This window comes from Paramisgurnus dabryanus, chromosome 16 (assembly GCF_030506205.2).
Source record: "Paramisgurnus dabryanus chromosome 16, PD_genome_1.1, whole genome shotgun sequence".
In the NCBI taxonomy this organism is placed as follows: domain Eukaryota; kingdom Metazoa; phylum Chordata; class Actinopteri; order Cypriniformes; family Cobitidae; genus Paramisgurnus; species Paramisgurnus dabryanus.
Window position 1 is genome coordinate 17584588 of NC_133352.1, and position 15913 is coordinate 17600500.

At 37.1% G+C, this 15913-nt stretch overlaps 1 protein-coding gene across 6 annotated transcripts in view; it reads left to right on the plus strand.

Moving 5' to 3' along the window:
• Positions 1-5959, plus strand: part of mid2 (midline 2) — a 155072-nt gene extending 149113 nt beyond the window's left edge. For all 6 annotated transcript variants that reach the window (XM_065266467.2, XM_065266468.2, XM_065266466.2 and 3 more), the window contains 2 exons: positions 1101-1308; positions 3423-5959. In XM_065266467.2, the coding sequence (XP_065122539.1) occupies positions 1101-1308; positions 3423-3825 (611 nt within the window). In that variant the 3' untranslated portion in view covers positions 3826-5959. The remainder of the gene's footprint in view (positions 1-1100; positions 1309-3422) is intronic.
• Positions 5960-15913: the final 9954 nt, after the last annotated feature.

Here is a 15913-nt window from a genome sequence, read left to right on the forward strand (position 1 = left end):
TTTTGCTTGCTCAGCTTCAAATTAAAAAGCCTGACAGAGTCAGACTTTGTAACTTTATCAGTATTTTAGTCACACATCTTTATTTTTGGCTGGTTTTGGGCAGCTTTGTTGCTATTTCTCCCCCTTTTATCTACTGCATATATAACCAGATATATAAATTCATTCTTGTTGTTGTAAAAAAGGAAAATTCAGATGAGACGTGCCAATGTAACTTTTAGTAGTTTACACATAATGTGCCGGTTTCCAAACAGGTTCTAGATTGATCCTTTGTTATATTAGGACATTTAAGTAGTTTTTACAAACAAACTTTACAAATACTGCTATGCATCTTGAGACAAAACAATGGCACTGATAGATGTAAAGATATGCATTTTAATCATAGGACTAGGATAATCGATGGGAAACCACACCATCGTGTACACATTCATTTTTTTTTAGGCATCAGCATTGCACAATTATCCATACGTACACGTTTATGTCTTATTCAGCACATCAGTTTTATACTAGCAGGCAGTAAAGGTTTCCCAGCATTCTTGCTTGTTGCAGCCTGCCATGCGTGTATGCGCCTGCATCTGTTTTCCCAGCATCCTCAAAGACATGCCGTAAAACAGCATGACTGTGCACGAGCATCGAGAATGGCTGCGCTCGCAGCGATAAGCAGTTCAAAGACAAAAGCGTATTAATGTAATTGGCTTCCAGCAGCACATCGCAAAAACCTTTTGTATCCGGGTGCAGTAAAGCAGACTCTGGGTTGAGATGATTGGTTTGTGTGAAAAGACAAAGCGTAGCTGATTGTTTTCCTGTCTTGTCAGTTATTACACTGAGGATGGAAAAGATTTAGACGTTAAATGTCGGCTCTGCGGGGTACGCGGGGGTGACCTCCGCTTTTTACGAAACGTAAAGCTCGAATCACATACTGAGCTGTTTTGACGACGCATGCGATTCTTTTTTTATCATCTCGAAATATGAACAGTTAAAACTGACATTTAACAAAGTGCATTAAATCCAACACACCATTGATAGTTTCTCCTCAGGTCACAAAACTCTTTCCACTCGATGTTGTGAGCTCATCTTCCCTTTCTCTTTTACCTCTTCCTCAGGCCAGCCGTTCAAACTGGACCCCAAAACAGCCCACAAGAAGCTGCGTCTGTCTAATGACTGTCTGACCATGGAGAAAGATGAAAGCTCTCTGAAGAAGAGTCACACTCCGGAACGCTTCAGCGGAACGGGATCATACGGAACCGCCGGCAACGTCTTCATCGACAGCGGCTGCCATTATTGGGAGGTCTTACTGGGAGCCTCCACATGGTATGTGATATTATCAAAAATTAACAAAAAACTTTCTAAAAAACTTGTTTTGAAAGTATGCATCAGGTTTTTTCAGTGCACATAGTGTATTTATGTTAATTTTATGCAAAAAAAATTACATTTGCACCATTTTTATTGAAGTTAAGACTGAATGGACTTGAAAATGTCAAATGGTGTAACCACCAACTGCGCAAAATAATGAGAATTATGAAATATTTTATCCACTATGTAAATTTAATTTTATTAGTTATTTCTAAATGTAAATTTTAATGCATTTTTGTAATATTTGTACTGACATATGCTGAAAACAGCTCTGTTTTCTAAATAATCTTTGACAAATTATGTAAAAATGTATGTAAAGAAAAATCGTATTACACTAACTAGATGATTATATTTTATGTATTATAATTTTTTATTATTATATATATTATTTTAATGAAGGTTGAGACTGAATGGACCTGAAAATGTCAAATGGTGTAACCACCAATTGCCCAAATTAATGAGAAATATTAAATATTTTATCCACTATGTAAGCGTAATCATCAAAAAAAAAAATATATATAATTTTATTAGTTATTTCTAAATGTACATTTTAATGCATTTTTGTAATATTTGTACTGACATATGCTGAAAACAGCTCTGTTTTCTAAATAATCTTTGACAAATTATGTAAAAATGTATGTTAAGAAAAATCATATTACACTAACTAGATGATTATATTTTATGTATTATAAATTTTAATTATTATATATATAATTTTTATGAAGGTTGAGACTAAATGGACCTGAAAATGTCAAATGGTGTAACCACCAATTGCGCCAAAGAATTACAAATATTAAATATTTTATCCACCATGTAAGCGTAATCATCAAAAAAAAACAAAAAAACATTTTAAACTATAATTTTATTAGTTATTTCTAAATGTTAATTTTAATGCATTTTTGTAATATTTGTCCTGACGTATGCAGAAAACAGATCTGTTTTCTAAATAATCTTTGACAAATTATGTAAAAATGTATGTAAATAAAAATCATATTACACTAAACTAGATGATTATATTTAATATATGATATTTTTTAATATTATATATATTTTATTTTTTATGAAGGTTGAGACTGAATGGACCTGAAAATGTCAAATGATGTAACCGCCAATTGCGCCAAAGAATGACCAATATTAAATATTTTATCCACCATGTAAGCGTAATCATCAAAAAAAAAAAACATTTTAAAATATAATTTTATTAGTTATTTCTAAATGTTAATTTTAATGCATTTTTATATGCAGAAAACGGCTAATCTTTGACAAATGTATGTAAAGAAAAATCATATTACACTAATCTAGATGATTATATTTTATATATTATAATTTATTATTATTATATATATTTTATTTCACATTTTTTATGAATATAGTGATATTTTCATTTTAAAAAAAAATATATTAGTTACACCAATTGACACAGACCGGTAACACCACATTGACATTTTTGCAATTATCCCCCAAATATTTTTTTCAAAATGAAATAAAACCAGAAATTTTAAAATTTATGCAAGTAATCTGTAAATTTATTTTGAAATTTTAACCCTTTAACATTTAATTTGTCACGTTATTGACCCAGTATCCACAATAGAGGTTTGTAATATACAAATAATATATATACATAGTCCCAATGAAATCAAAACTGACTATTCTTATTTTTTAAAACATTTTTTTTAAGTCATTATTTTTTAAATTAATGTATTTCCCACCCTCTTGTGTGAATGTAACACCTACTTTTCTATATCCAATCAAAGCACAGTGAAAAATCACACAAGCCACGCCCACTATTTTCATCACGTGGTATTCTGTTTGACTCAGAAATATATCACAAGACTTCCGGTTCATGGGGACTTTAAAGATATCAAGATTATATTTTCTTAACATTATGTAGGACGATTTTAACAAAACAAATTACTTTAGCTGGGTTTTCACAGCCCAGGTCACAAAGATGGGTTTGTGTAAACACTGTAGTTCAAAATAACAGTTTTTCCCTCTTTGGTCATCATGTCTTAATTTCATAAAAAGCACCCCCACGCTTGTATCTAATGACATCTTGTATCTCCTTTTGTTAGGTACGCGATCGGCGTGGCCTACAAATCTGCACCCAAAAACGAATGGAGCGGTAAAAACTCGTCGTCCTGGGTTTTCTCGCGCTGCAACAACAACTTCCTGGTGCGACACAACAACAAAGAGTCACTGGTGGAGGCATCGCTGCAGTTGCGCAGGGTGGGCGTGCTGCTGGACTACGACAACAACGCCTTGTCCTTCTACGATGCCATGAATTCCCAGCACATATACACTTTTGACGTTTCTTTCCTGCTTCCGGTGGCTCCCACCTTCATGATCTGGAATAAATCTTTGATGATCATGTCAGGACTGCCCGTGCCTGATTTTGTGGACTGCTCCGAGCATCAGGAGAGCATCTGTCGCCAGCAGGATTCACCGTATGTGTCCGGTATGAAAAGTTGCCACTGAGCGGAGTTTCAGGAGTTTCTGGGCCTGATGGGTTTCCTGCCTCCAGTTTTTTTTTCTTTGCCTGGTTTTTTAAAACTGCAATGAAGTGCAGCTTGGTAATATGGATGTTAAGTTGTAACTAATAGTTCTGGGCACAAAAATAAGTCAAATCGTTTCTTATGAGAGCTGAAAGGAGGAAATGAAATTGTACATTATTTATAACTAATGGTTGGTTTGCTTTTTGTCAGTTTTAATGTATCCCTAAAAGCACTTTTTAGAGTTGCCCCCATGTGTAAAATGACAGGGTTGGACTTGGTTTTGGTCTGGATATAGGGATTAAAGTGGATAAAATGGATGATTGGTTTAACACACACTCGTTTCATATTCAGGGAGCGAAAAATATACTTTGATTTATAATTCGTCTAGAGATAACGGCATGGTATGTATTTCCTCTGTGATTTGTTCTCACTATCTCAGTTTTTTGGGTTGAGTTTTTTGTGAAAAGCATGAGGCACAAATTCCCCAGGTGTTTTTATGTGTATCTTTAATATTTGGTATATGAATCCTAATGTACCACAATATCCCATCCGTGGATACCTTCTTTCATATTCAAAACTTCATAATAAACATCCCACATTTGTCGCAGATCCATTCATTTGCAAATATATGAATTGGCGACTAAAGTGTTTATCGGTTTTATATGTGCTGTGACTCGTGAGCGTCCAAACAAATATTACCGCATCGTCATACCGTATTCTCTACAGTTATATTAATTTCTTAATGGCTGTTATGAATCTTTCACGATCTTCCTCTGTGTGATGTTCAGGGCTGTAATAAGGACACCCAGAGCTGGGTTCGTAAGACAATCACTTGTGCTCGTGCAGGCAAAAAAAATCAAGCGTGTAGCAAAAGATCTTTGCAATAGCATGTTAAACCTTATTTGAAAGCTGTTTTCATTGTAAATATGCAGATTAGGAAGTATTCATACAGTACTACTACTGACAGCACTGCAGTATCTCTCCGCAAGTGCTTATAGTGTAAGCGGGTTTGTCTCATTTCTCATCTAAATGAGCATGAATGGTCTTATTTGTTTTTTATATCTGATTGAAAGCACAGAGATTCACTTCGTAAGGTAGTATGTTACTTTTCCTGGTGGGGAAATGCATTCGCTGATTTGCATTAAAGGAGTCAGGAAATGAAGTTTAGCACTAAACATTGCAGTGCAGTTCTCGTACGATTGCTAGGTTGTTATGCCTGCAATGGGTTACTGCGATCTGGAGGGCATTCAACCCCACCGTCCTGTGGAGTTCAGGTCCAACCTCAATCAAACACACCTGTACAAGCTAATCTGATCTCCAGGATTATGGGAACATTACAGCCAATTGCTTTTGATAAGTGTTGGATGTGAACTCTGCTGGATGGTGGCCCTCCTGGAGCAGAATTGAATAATTGAATTGCCCTGCTTTACCAGGGCTGGACAGCACTACAATTCAGACACCGGAATTGACTCTTTCATCCTACAGTTTGCATCTTTGACTGAAAATAGATTTTACTTTTTTTTTTTTTAGGGGATCATCTCTTTTCTCTCAAACTAATTTTATTACTACAGGTCCATTGTGACATATCCCAGTCTAAAGTTGAGGAGCGTGACATCATAGAATGATGGGATTAGGATTGGATGGTCAGTTTAGGGTATAGAGATCTATCTGTTATTTATCTCACAGTTCATCCAGCTTCATTTCTTCATGTCAGCTTCATCTTGTTTTATCTATACTTTGGTTTTAATAGCTGCAGGCATTGCATTGTTTTTTTAGCATTATAATGATTTCCAGTGAATACCAACTGTGGCATGACCAGCTTGGTATTTAAGGGCAAGCATCGATAAAGTTCCTATGAGGAAACCAGTTTCACTTGATTTGTCATGCAACCAATTAGGCCGAAGTATTGTCCATTTTTTTTATGTGTTTACAAGGGTTCGTGCAGTGCGCGTGACGCAATTTTCATTATCAGAGGAGTGTGCATGTACTGTACAGGGTTCCCACGGGTCTTTGAAATCCTTGAAAGTTTGTGAATCTGGGGAGAATTCGAGGCCCTGGGAAGTTTTCGAAAATATACATACATAGATACAGGTCATTGAAAGTGCTTGAATCTATTTTTTAAAAAAAATCCATATTCCCTGTGTAGTGTAGGATAATATCATAAAAATTCTAGACATTTAAGCACACATGCTAAACTGTTCGCTTTAAATGCTTATATCTTTTGTATGCAAATGTTGATTCATACCACAATGCTTTTTTGCAAAGTTGTGTTGACACATGAAAACGTCTTGGGTTACGTATGAAAAGGGAACGAGGTGTGCGTCTCCCTTGCCATACTTCCTGCTTCCCTGTAACGCCATCTTTGGCAATATTTCAGATAGCGATATACTTCCTTGCTCCTGTGTAACCCTGTCTTTGTCGTTAAGACTCCCCATTGGTTAAATTTGAATTACACATTCAGACGCACTTACCCCTGGAGGAGTCCCCAAAGTGTCACCGTAGTAACGCAGCACGAGTTCCCTCGAAAGGGAACTGTAATAATGTATCTTAAAAGGTAACACGATGTAACCTTGCTCTCACTTGAAATCTGTCCCCACATTTAGTCCATGAATTTGAGGGTATTGGACCTGGAAAGTCCTTGAAAGGTCCTTGAATGTGAAGTTAACTAAGGTGTGGGAACCCTGACTGTACATGCACCGCAGGATTTTTGAAAATTTGTCACAATGCACATGCGTCAAACGTCTGCGTACACGTACGAGTCAAAGAAATTGCTTAGCAAAGTTGGGCATTCGACCGTGCACATACGTTAGCGTACACAAAAAAAAACGCACTACCCTCCAGGTTTCAGTCTTTTCAGTTTTGTTATGCTCGATCAGTAAATCAAAAGTCAAAAACAACTGAAACAGACACATTTTTGAGTTCTTCACAGCTGAAATAGCAGTCAGTGTGGGAGGCTTGTACTACAGCCATGTCAAACCATTTTCACCAATTTCTGTGTGAACACACCCTCACATCTGCCCTGTCCCTCATCTCAGTCACTCTTGGATCAATGTTGTCAGTGCTCTGATTGGTTGGCTGCAGCAGTCACTGTCATGTACTTTGGCCATGATGCTAAAACATAGCAAAATGTGTGCATCAGCCTTTATTGCCATTTATCATTGATGATATCTGCGAAAATCTTAAGTAACTATTAGAGATCTGCTTTCTTTCAGGTCACTAACCATGTGAAAGTTAAATTCCAGGCTTTTAAGAAGTTAGCAAATGTGAGGGGCTCTAAAGCGAAGCCCGCGAGTCTCTCGTAGGGGCTGTTGATCTGTGATCTATACCGACATGCTCAATCCATTCGTTCAAGCTTCACTGGGTCACTGCATGATGATCTGGCACAGACCCGAAGCGATTCCGGTGATACTCTATTTTTTTTATGAAAAGCTGCAGGAAAGATATTATTGTCATATCAGATTTCAACTTAGCCGTGTTTTTTTTTTTTTTTGCATTAATGCAATTATTGCATTAAACTGGTCAATTAAATACATTTCTGTTTTCACAGTATATGATTGTTTTGACATTTCTGGGGGGATTAAAGAAATGATGATGAATCTTATTTGATATTTCAGTCTTTTATGTGTGCAAGCAGCTGTGTGTTCATTAACATAATTCTCCTGTTTCAATAAATATGACTTAGCAAGAAAAGAATGTAAATCATAGGAGGAAATATATATTATATAAAATTGTATAATATACAAATATATATATGAACTATTGTTATTTATGTGAGTCCAAATAAAAGTCTGATCCCAAATCTGTCATTGTCCTATTTTGAGCTGTTTTGCAAGAGGAGGTTAATAATGCCAAGTTATCATGCCTGTGGGTTTATAAACATGAGTGCATTAAAGGCAATGGCAGGGCACCAAGTCATACAGTAGGGTGGTGCTTATGTTCCTCAACTGTTAAATCTGACACATGAGAGGGTTTGACACTGATGGTACACGGCACAAAGGTCACTCTAACAGTTTTCTGCAGTATGAGCCTAAATAACATACAGTGCCCCAAAAGCTATACCTAAAACTGTATTAATAGTGCATTGCATTCATACAGTCATAGATAAACAATTGATTTTACAAACTGTACAGCAGGGGTGACCAACCCTGTTCCTGGAGATCTACCCTCCTGAATATTTTATTTACATACTATATAGTACGCGAAAAGCAGTAGGCGAGGCGAGTAGTATGTCCGAATACATAGTATTCGAAAAACAGTATGCGAAAAGTACCCGGATGACCTACTACTTCCGGTTAGATTTTGCAGTGTGCATACGATGGACGCTTCACTATCCCATGATGCCCCGGACGAGGAGTTATCCAACGAAGAAGAAGAGGCACGCGGCTGTTTTCGCGCTGAAATGACATGACGTGATGACGACGTATGTCACGTGATGTAGCAACATGGCGGGTGTAGTACGTCCGAATCTCATTCATACTACCCGGATTCATACTATACAGTACCTACTGTTTTAACGCCAAGTAAGTAGGCACTTCATCTAATTCAGTACCTACTATACAGTATGCGGTTTCGGACGCAGCCTAGATCTCCAGGAACAGGGTTGGTCACCACTGCTGTACAGTTTTGTTTTACTTATTTCTCTTGTTGTACCCAAACACAATATGAGGGTCAATAAAGAATTTAGACCTGTCCTGAGAGTCAATAATAACTAAAATATGTCCTTACAATTTGTAAAACAACACTTGTGGTTAGTCTGCTAGGGCACCTGTGTGAATATATCCAGTAAAACAAAATTAAATACATTTTAAAGGTTCACTGTGTAGATTTTTTGGGGCATCTAGTGGTGAGATTGTGAATTGCAACCAAAGGCTCAGTCCACACAGTCCTGCATTTCGTAACGCATAGTGAACCTACGGTAGCCTCCACAGGACAGTCGTCATCATCTGAGACAACGTATACCCGTCAATCCTCCAGTTTTTCCTGGGATTCTCCCGTATTTTACCATTAATTGCGTCATCATCCTGTTTAAACAATTTTCTGTATTTCTCCCATATTTTTTGTCTTTCTATAATAAATGTTTGCTACATTCACCTCCAGTAAACCAGGTGGCAGTAAATCTGTAACATATCACTCAAATGACACCAGCCAATGTAACAAGAAGAAAAAAGCTTCCCGGGGATGGGTTGAAGGGATTACGGGCATAGATATGTATAGACGGTTTCATCGGACGCACGTGCGCTGACGCGATACACGTCTAGATCCGAACTTTACTTCCGGTTTCGTTTTTTTAATGGTCTGACTACTTGCTAAACTGATCTTTTGAACAAATGCCTCGTCAAAAATAACAAATGTTTTGGTTTCCTAGGTAATCTATGTTTTGTTTTTTTGCTTGTTATATAAATAAACTATTTTTTAAGAACTTTGTTGTTATTTATTCTTAGCAGAGTTTACCGGAAGTTACGTGCGGACCACGACAGCCGCTTGTTTATGTTGTTACTGCTGAAACCGTCTATAATAAAGGCTAGATGTGTTACGGCGGAGTCTCTAACGTCATCACCTGGCGGCCATCTTACCACAGGCAGCTCGCTCATCGTAGCATTGTGTTTTAATGATGCATGTACTTTTAAATGACCATAACTTGCTCAATTTTCTACCAATTTTCAAACGATTTGGTTTCTAACAAACGTTATTAACGTGGCTATAATTCTGGATGCTTTAACATGTTTCATGAAATTTTTTTTTTGTTTTTTTTTTGTGTAAGTTTGCAGTGTCATATGTACATCTTTGACGTTTATAACAAACCAAACCGTTTGAAAATCGGTAGAAATAAAGCAAGTTTTGGCATTAAATGTACATGCATCATTAAAACACAATGCTACGAGTGAGCAAGCGCCCTGTAGTAAGATGGCCGCCAAATGCGGACATTCCACTCAATAGGCCAGCAGCTACAACCACCGCACGCAAGTCCACCCAACAGCTTTGTATTAAAGTGTATTAAAAAGTTAAAGTTTTTTTTCATACCTCGTGGCAGTTTTTTTTTTGTTTGTTTGTTTTAAGCACGAATTTACTTATTTGATATTTTTGATCTTAAAACTAGACCAGATATAGTTTTAAAACTAGACTAGATATTTTCTTATATCCTTTTGCTCATCAAAAAATATATATCTTGATTTAAGAATTGTTAGATATTTGTAATAAAAACAAGACAACAATACTAAGTAAGAAAGTTATTTTTGGCAGTGTACCCATCCATTCCCTTGCATAGTAATGAAATGGGAAGATTGTTCGAGAAACTTTCCTTATTTTCAAATCCCAATGTTGGCAGGTATGGACAACGTAGTGCCGAAACATGCTCTATAGGACAGTTTGTTCCTTTAGGGCTACTGTAGAGACATGGCAGCACGAAATGCAGACTTCCATGTAAGGTGACCCGTGGTGTACTGTATGTAGATAAAACGACTCATTCTAAGGTGATAAAAACTACAGTTCACTATGTAAGGTCTTTATACACCACTGACAAAGTTATGTATATTATATTGCATTTCTGTCAAGAGATCCTTCTAAAGTTACACAATGCACTTTTAATAAAGGTATTCATCTTATATAAAGCCATTCATGTATTGAGTTCAGTGGTAGAGCATTGCATTAACAGCACAACAAAAAAATGATAGGTTTGAACTCAGGATATACACATACTGATAAGAAATGTTTACCTTGCTATGTACTGTATACGTCACTTTGGATAAAAGCATCTCCCAAATGCGTAAATGTAAGTGAATTTCCATTGTAAGGTGCTCATATGAGAATGTGACAAATAAAGCAAAACTATATTAAACAACCACTTTGAAAGCAAAATGAACCTGCAATATTTTACCTTCAGTACAAAGTGCTTTGGAATCGCCTCTTACAGTGCTATTATTATGATGAATGTTACCCCTAAGGTGTAATAGAGGTGAAATGCACCTTTCATTTAACTACAACAGCTGCTTCTACACATTTCCGGCAGTGTAAATGAACACTGAGTTCTTGCTACGCTGCTTCAGTATCTCATCATAGCTTTTCGTTGAGTTCCTACACTAGTAGAGTCACAGCAGCGATTACGATCCATTCAGTAATGACTCTTATCATTAAAATGAGGCCCGATGGAAGACTTCACCTCACTTTCTCCTCTTCACCACAGCACAAGACCTTCATTTGCTTTTGCCACCGCAGCTGCAAATATTCCAGATTAAAATATTCAGTGTTGCTGATGGTGAATGCAGATGGTGAATAAACGTCTGGTTTATTAAGCCGGTTTAACAAAGCGCACAGCACATCTGCACAGCACAGGCTTGGCTTCACATTGATCAAGAAATAGATCTCAGGTTCATCTTGGTGTATTTTTTTTCTGTAGCTGTAGTCGTTTGGTAAAATGTTTTTGAGTAATACAAAGCCAATAAGACCTTTGTAGAGATCATGGGCATCTGAACCATTTTATGTGGGTGGCACAAGACCTACCCACCTTTAAAGACCTGTGATATTGGACCCACGCACTTTTTCTCTAATTTAGCACATATGTCTGTTCACTTGTCAAATCGCAGTCAGTCTATTAGAGATCTGCTTGCTTTCAGGTCACTAACCATGTGAAAGTTAAATTTTATGCTTTTAAGAAGTTAGTGAAGGTGAGGGGCTTTAAAGCGAAGCTCGCGAGTCTCTCGCAGGGGCTGTTGATCTGTGATCTATACCGACATGCTCAATCCATTTGTTCAAGTATGCTTCACTGGGTCACTGCATGATGATGTGGCACAGACCCGAAGCGATTCCTGTGATACTAAATGCTTTTTACTAGAAACATTTTTTTTATAAAAATCTCCAGGAAAGATATCATCATATCAGTCAGTCAAATCCATTTCCACCTGAGGAATGCCCTAATAAATTAAAGTCTGTTCCGCATTTTAGTTCCAGCCTTGACTTCAACACTGCTGCTTCTTTAAATCCATTCCACTTGTCTCATTTAGAGTCCATATAATTTAAACTCCATTTCATGTTTTCATTGCTTTCATATGCTGCACTCCTGCAACACAACAACAAGGTTAACAAAGCTTATAGGCTTTAAAAGCAATTATTTAATTAAAAGACCCCAATTACAAGAAAACTACATTTTTTTGCTTCCGATGTCCACGGATGTTTTGGAAATTTTAAATAGGCATGGCGAAGCTCCGAAAAGCACCCCCATCCATCATTAAAGTAATCCATATGACTCCAGTGGGTTAAAAAAAGTCTTCTGAAGTAAAACATTATGTTTGTGAAATATAAATATTAATATTTGTAGCTTCTATACAAGATGACATATAAAACTAATTTGTGTTTAACTGAAAAAGTAGTCATTTACATTGAGTAAATTATAAGAGGAATGTCATATTTGGGTGAAAATTAAATAATGTTTGTTTAAAGGTGCCAAAGAATAATATGTTAAATTGTTCTTTGATATTTACATAGAAGGTTTGTGGCTTTATTAAGTGCAAAATTATCCAGAAACATTTTTTACATGTTAATTTACAACCCTAGGATTTGTGTTGAATGACATGGTCTATTTTTGCCCTATTTGAAAGGGTCATGAATAATAATGTTGAGCTCTGCTCTGCTCCGAGGCTCATGTCAGTATCTCACATTAGTAAACAGACCTTATATGTTTGAGCCAGTTTCAGACAAAAACACAGATTTTGAGGTATACAATAATAGTTTGAAGATTGTTAATAGACATTTCTGGTGTTTTATTTTTTCAGTATGGACCTGATTAACCATACAGTTAATAGTACTTCAGCCTAAATGCTAGCAAAGCATTAATTAGCATGAAGCGCTAACTCAGCAGTCACAACTTTGTTTTTAGCATTTAAACAACCTTGTAATGAATTTAATGTGTAATTAAATGTTGGAGTGTACATCTCGACTGTGACATCCCTACAGAAAAATCCAGCAAAGACCAGCATAATCTGGTAGCTGGTTTTAGCTGGTTTAAAGTGGCAGGAGCTGGTCTAAGCTGGTCCTCCCGGCCTGGCAAAGCTGGTCAAGCTGGTGGGTCAGCTGGTCTTCCAGCCTGACCAGCAAAGTCCAACTAGTCCAGTTTTTTGCGTGCACGAGGTATAAATACAAATTTGGAAACAAATGCGTTTGGGGAATACAATCTGTCATTACCATGTACAGTCAGAGCTCTTATTATTCGATGACCTATGCCTATGTAAATACAGTTTTTTATTATATGGCACCTTTAAAAAAATGCTTCAGTATATCTTGTCAATCATGCTCTTCTGTGCGTGACAATGAGTGTAACATGTAACAGATTGTCCAAATCTAATGTTAATTCCCATTTAGTTTCATCACCCATGGTCTGCAGTGGAACAGCCTCTAATTACAATCTTCATTAAACGAGTAATTAGAGGATCTACAGCAACGTATATTATCTGTCACCTCATCCCTTAATGTGATGTAAAACAACAAATTAATTATATCTGCCTGAAAGTGCATTTTAGCACAGCTCGACCCGTCACTACGTACAAATCACTCTTATATGTCACGGCATCACTTTGTCAGAGCAAATAAATATCAGACTGAAGCGTCATCATTGTGTGATTAGGGTCTCGGTGACCCTAAAATGACATTTAAATGTTACAGATAAATTAAACCACATCTGAATAGCATCTCCAAAATAGCTCACCTGACCTTTAAGTTTTGCTTAAATCTGACTGCATAAAAGTATTACAGTAACAGCATTACTATGAATATAAAGATTGCACATGGTCGAATGTAATGAGTTGTAAAATCCATCAGGCCGCCACTGATGGCTCATAAGCACCTGCGGCAGCTGCATCTACCTGATGACTCTCTGACACTTTCATAACATCTCAGAAACAGCCCACTTTAGTCCCATCTGTTTCACAGATAACTGTACCACCCCTCCCCTCGCCTCCACCACGCTCCACATTACCAGCTGCTGCCCAATTTCAGACAGATTTCTGGAAAGTATTTGAGTAGATGGGCAAAAACTTAGTTTAATGAATGTGTGTGTGGCAGCATATGCGAGCCAACAACCACCGCAAAACTTTAATAAAAAAGAGTGGGTCGTAAAGATTAGGATCATCAAAGAGATTAGGAGCACCAAAGTTTGATTTCAATCATTAGGTTGATGTTAAAAAATGACATATGGGTGAACTAGACATTTAACTAAACTGTCAATAGTACCTATGTTATCACTGTCCACAATAAGTCAAGACAAAACCATTTTTTCTGCACATTCAAGCTTCATCGCAGTGCAGTGAAAGTAGGATTTAATGTAGTTGTCAAATTCCCTATTTTCTCAATTCATGAATTATTGACCACACTTCTTTGCAATACATAAATGCTAACTTATATCTTTCCAATTCAGTCTGCTGGTGAATGTATCATACTTTACTTTCCAGTGTAGAAGTACCACCTGTCTTTTAGAAATAACACACTGGGCTGAAGGCGTGGCATCCGGCCAACTGACTGATGAAGCGATGCCTTAAGTCTGGAGCAATGAGGATCTAAGCAGCCAGTAGATCATTACTTCCCTGGATTAATCCCACAAGAAGCCATCAATCACACCAGCCACCCTGAGCCTGAGGGCTTTATGGTGGTGTGTGACAGAGAATGATGGACCTGAGTTTCTTCAAGACCTAACACATCTCAGGAGGTGCAGGATATCTTAAAAGCCATAAGAACCGGGCACCAGGCTTTTAGCGTGTGGTCGTAGATCTCTACCTGTTGCTGGAATTGGATTACAGTTTATATCAGCTATGAGTGAGTGATTGCTTTGTTTGGCTATTTCTCAGTATGTGACCCTCCTGGGGCATTTGGTTTGGGTAACCTCAATCACACAGCCTTTACAGTGGTCTGACTTTTCTTCTACCAGCATGTTTTGCTTCGTATTGACCAGCTGGTAGCACGTGAGAATAAAAGTTGCTTCCTGTGATGTTTTTCAGCCCCACAACTTTATACATTGTCAAAACAATCCACATTTTTTTACACTATGTAAAACGCATTAATAAACTCAGTATCCTGTGGGCCGACATTGTTGTCATTGAGGTGCATGACTGAAGACTTAAGACATTACACATATTATGCTTGCACATAACTTCACAGTTTTCACAAATTTGCATTTTTGTTGTTTACATGAAAACTGAAATGCTGTCATTTAATTTGAAACTTTTTCAAAAGTTTGCACTTACAGGCAAAAACAAAAAAAGTATTTTAATCGGCCCCTTAGTGCGAGATTCTATAAACTCTGTTTTTAAAAACCTTATTCATGTACCTCTGTCTTCTTATAATGCTACTCTTAGTTATTCTGAGGTGTAACCACATAGATTTTATCACAGAGAGACATGAAGTCAACTCAAAATGCAGCGGGCCCAGTACAGACCCTTGCAGTATAACGTCTTTAAGCTTGCCCCTGAATCTCAATGACAGTACACCATTTGACTCAGCATCTCCGATAATCCTTCTCTGATTATATTATAATAATAGGATTTCTCTAATGATACGCATTATTATGATTACAGCAATCACTAAGACAATCCAATTCAACTGAATTATCCAAAGTCAATTACTAAAACTGGCTTGGAAACATGCTGCACTGATGCATGCAGATAGCATAAACCTTTATATAGTGATCCTTGGCTAACAGTATCGGCTGATTTTAATGTCAGCTGATTAATGAACAAAAAGAACACCTGAGGTCTTTGATCCAGAAGCTGTTCTACGTAAACACCCCTCCAAAAATATCTCTTCATTCTCACGGGACTGATTTTCCTCCGTCCTGCCCGGTTCTGTCTGTCCCTTTGATATTTAATCGAATCTGTCTTTCATGTGGATAGAGAAAGATTAACGGCAGATTTATTCAGGGCGCAGTGTTTACCTAATTAGTTCAGGCGCTCATAATAAATGGGATGAACAACCTTGACGCATGCATCTAGATTTCGGTTTTGAAACCGTTGTGGGATTGAAAGCTTTTCTGGAAAAATCAGCATGAGTGGCTTGAAGCGTATTACCCTTATATCGCGTGTTTCATGATCTTT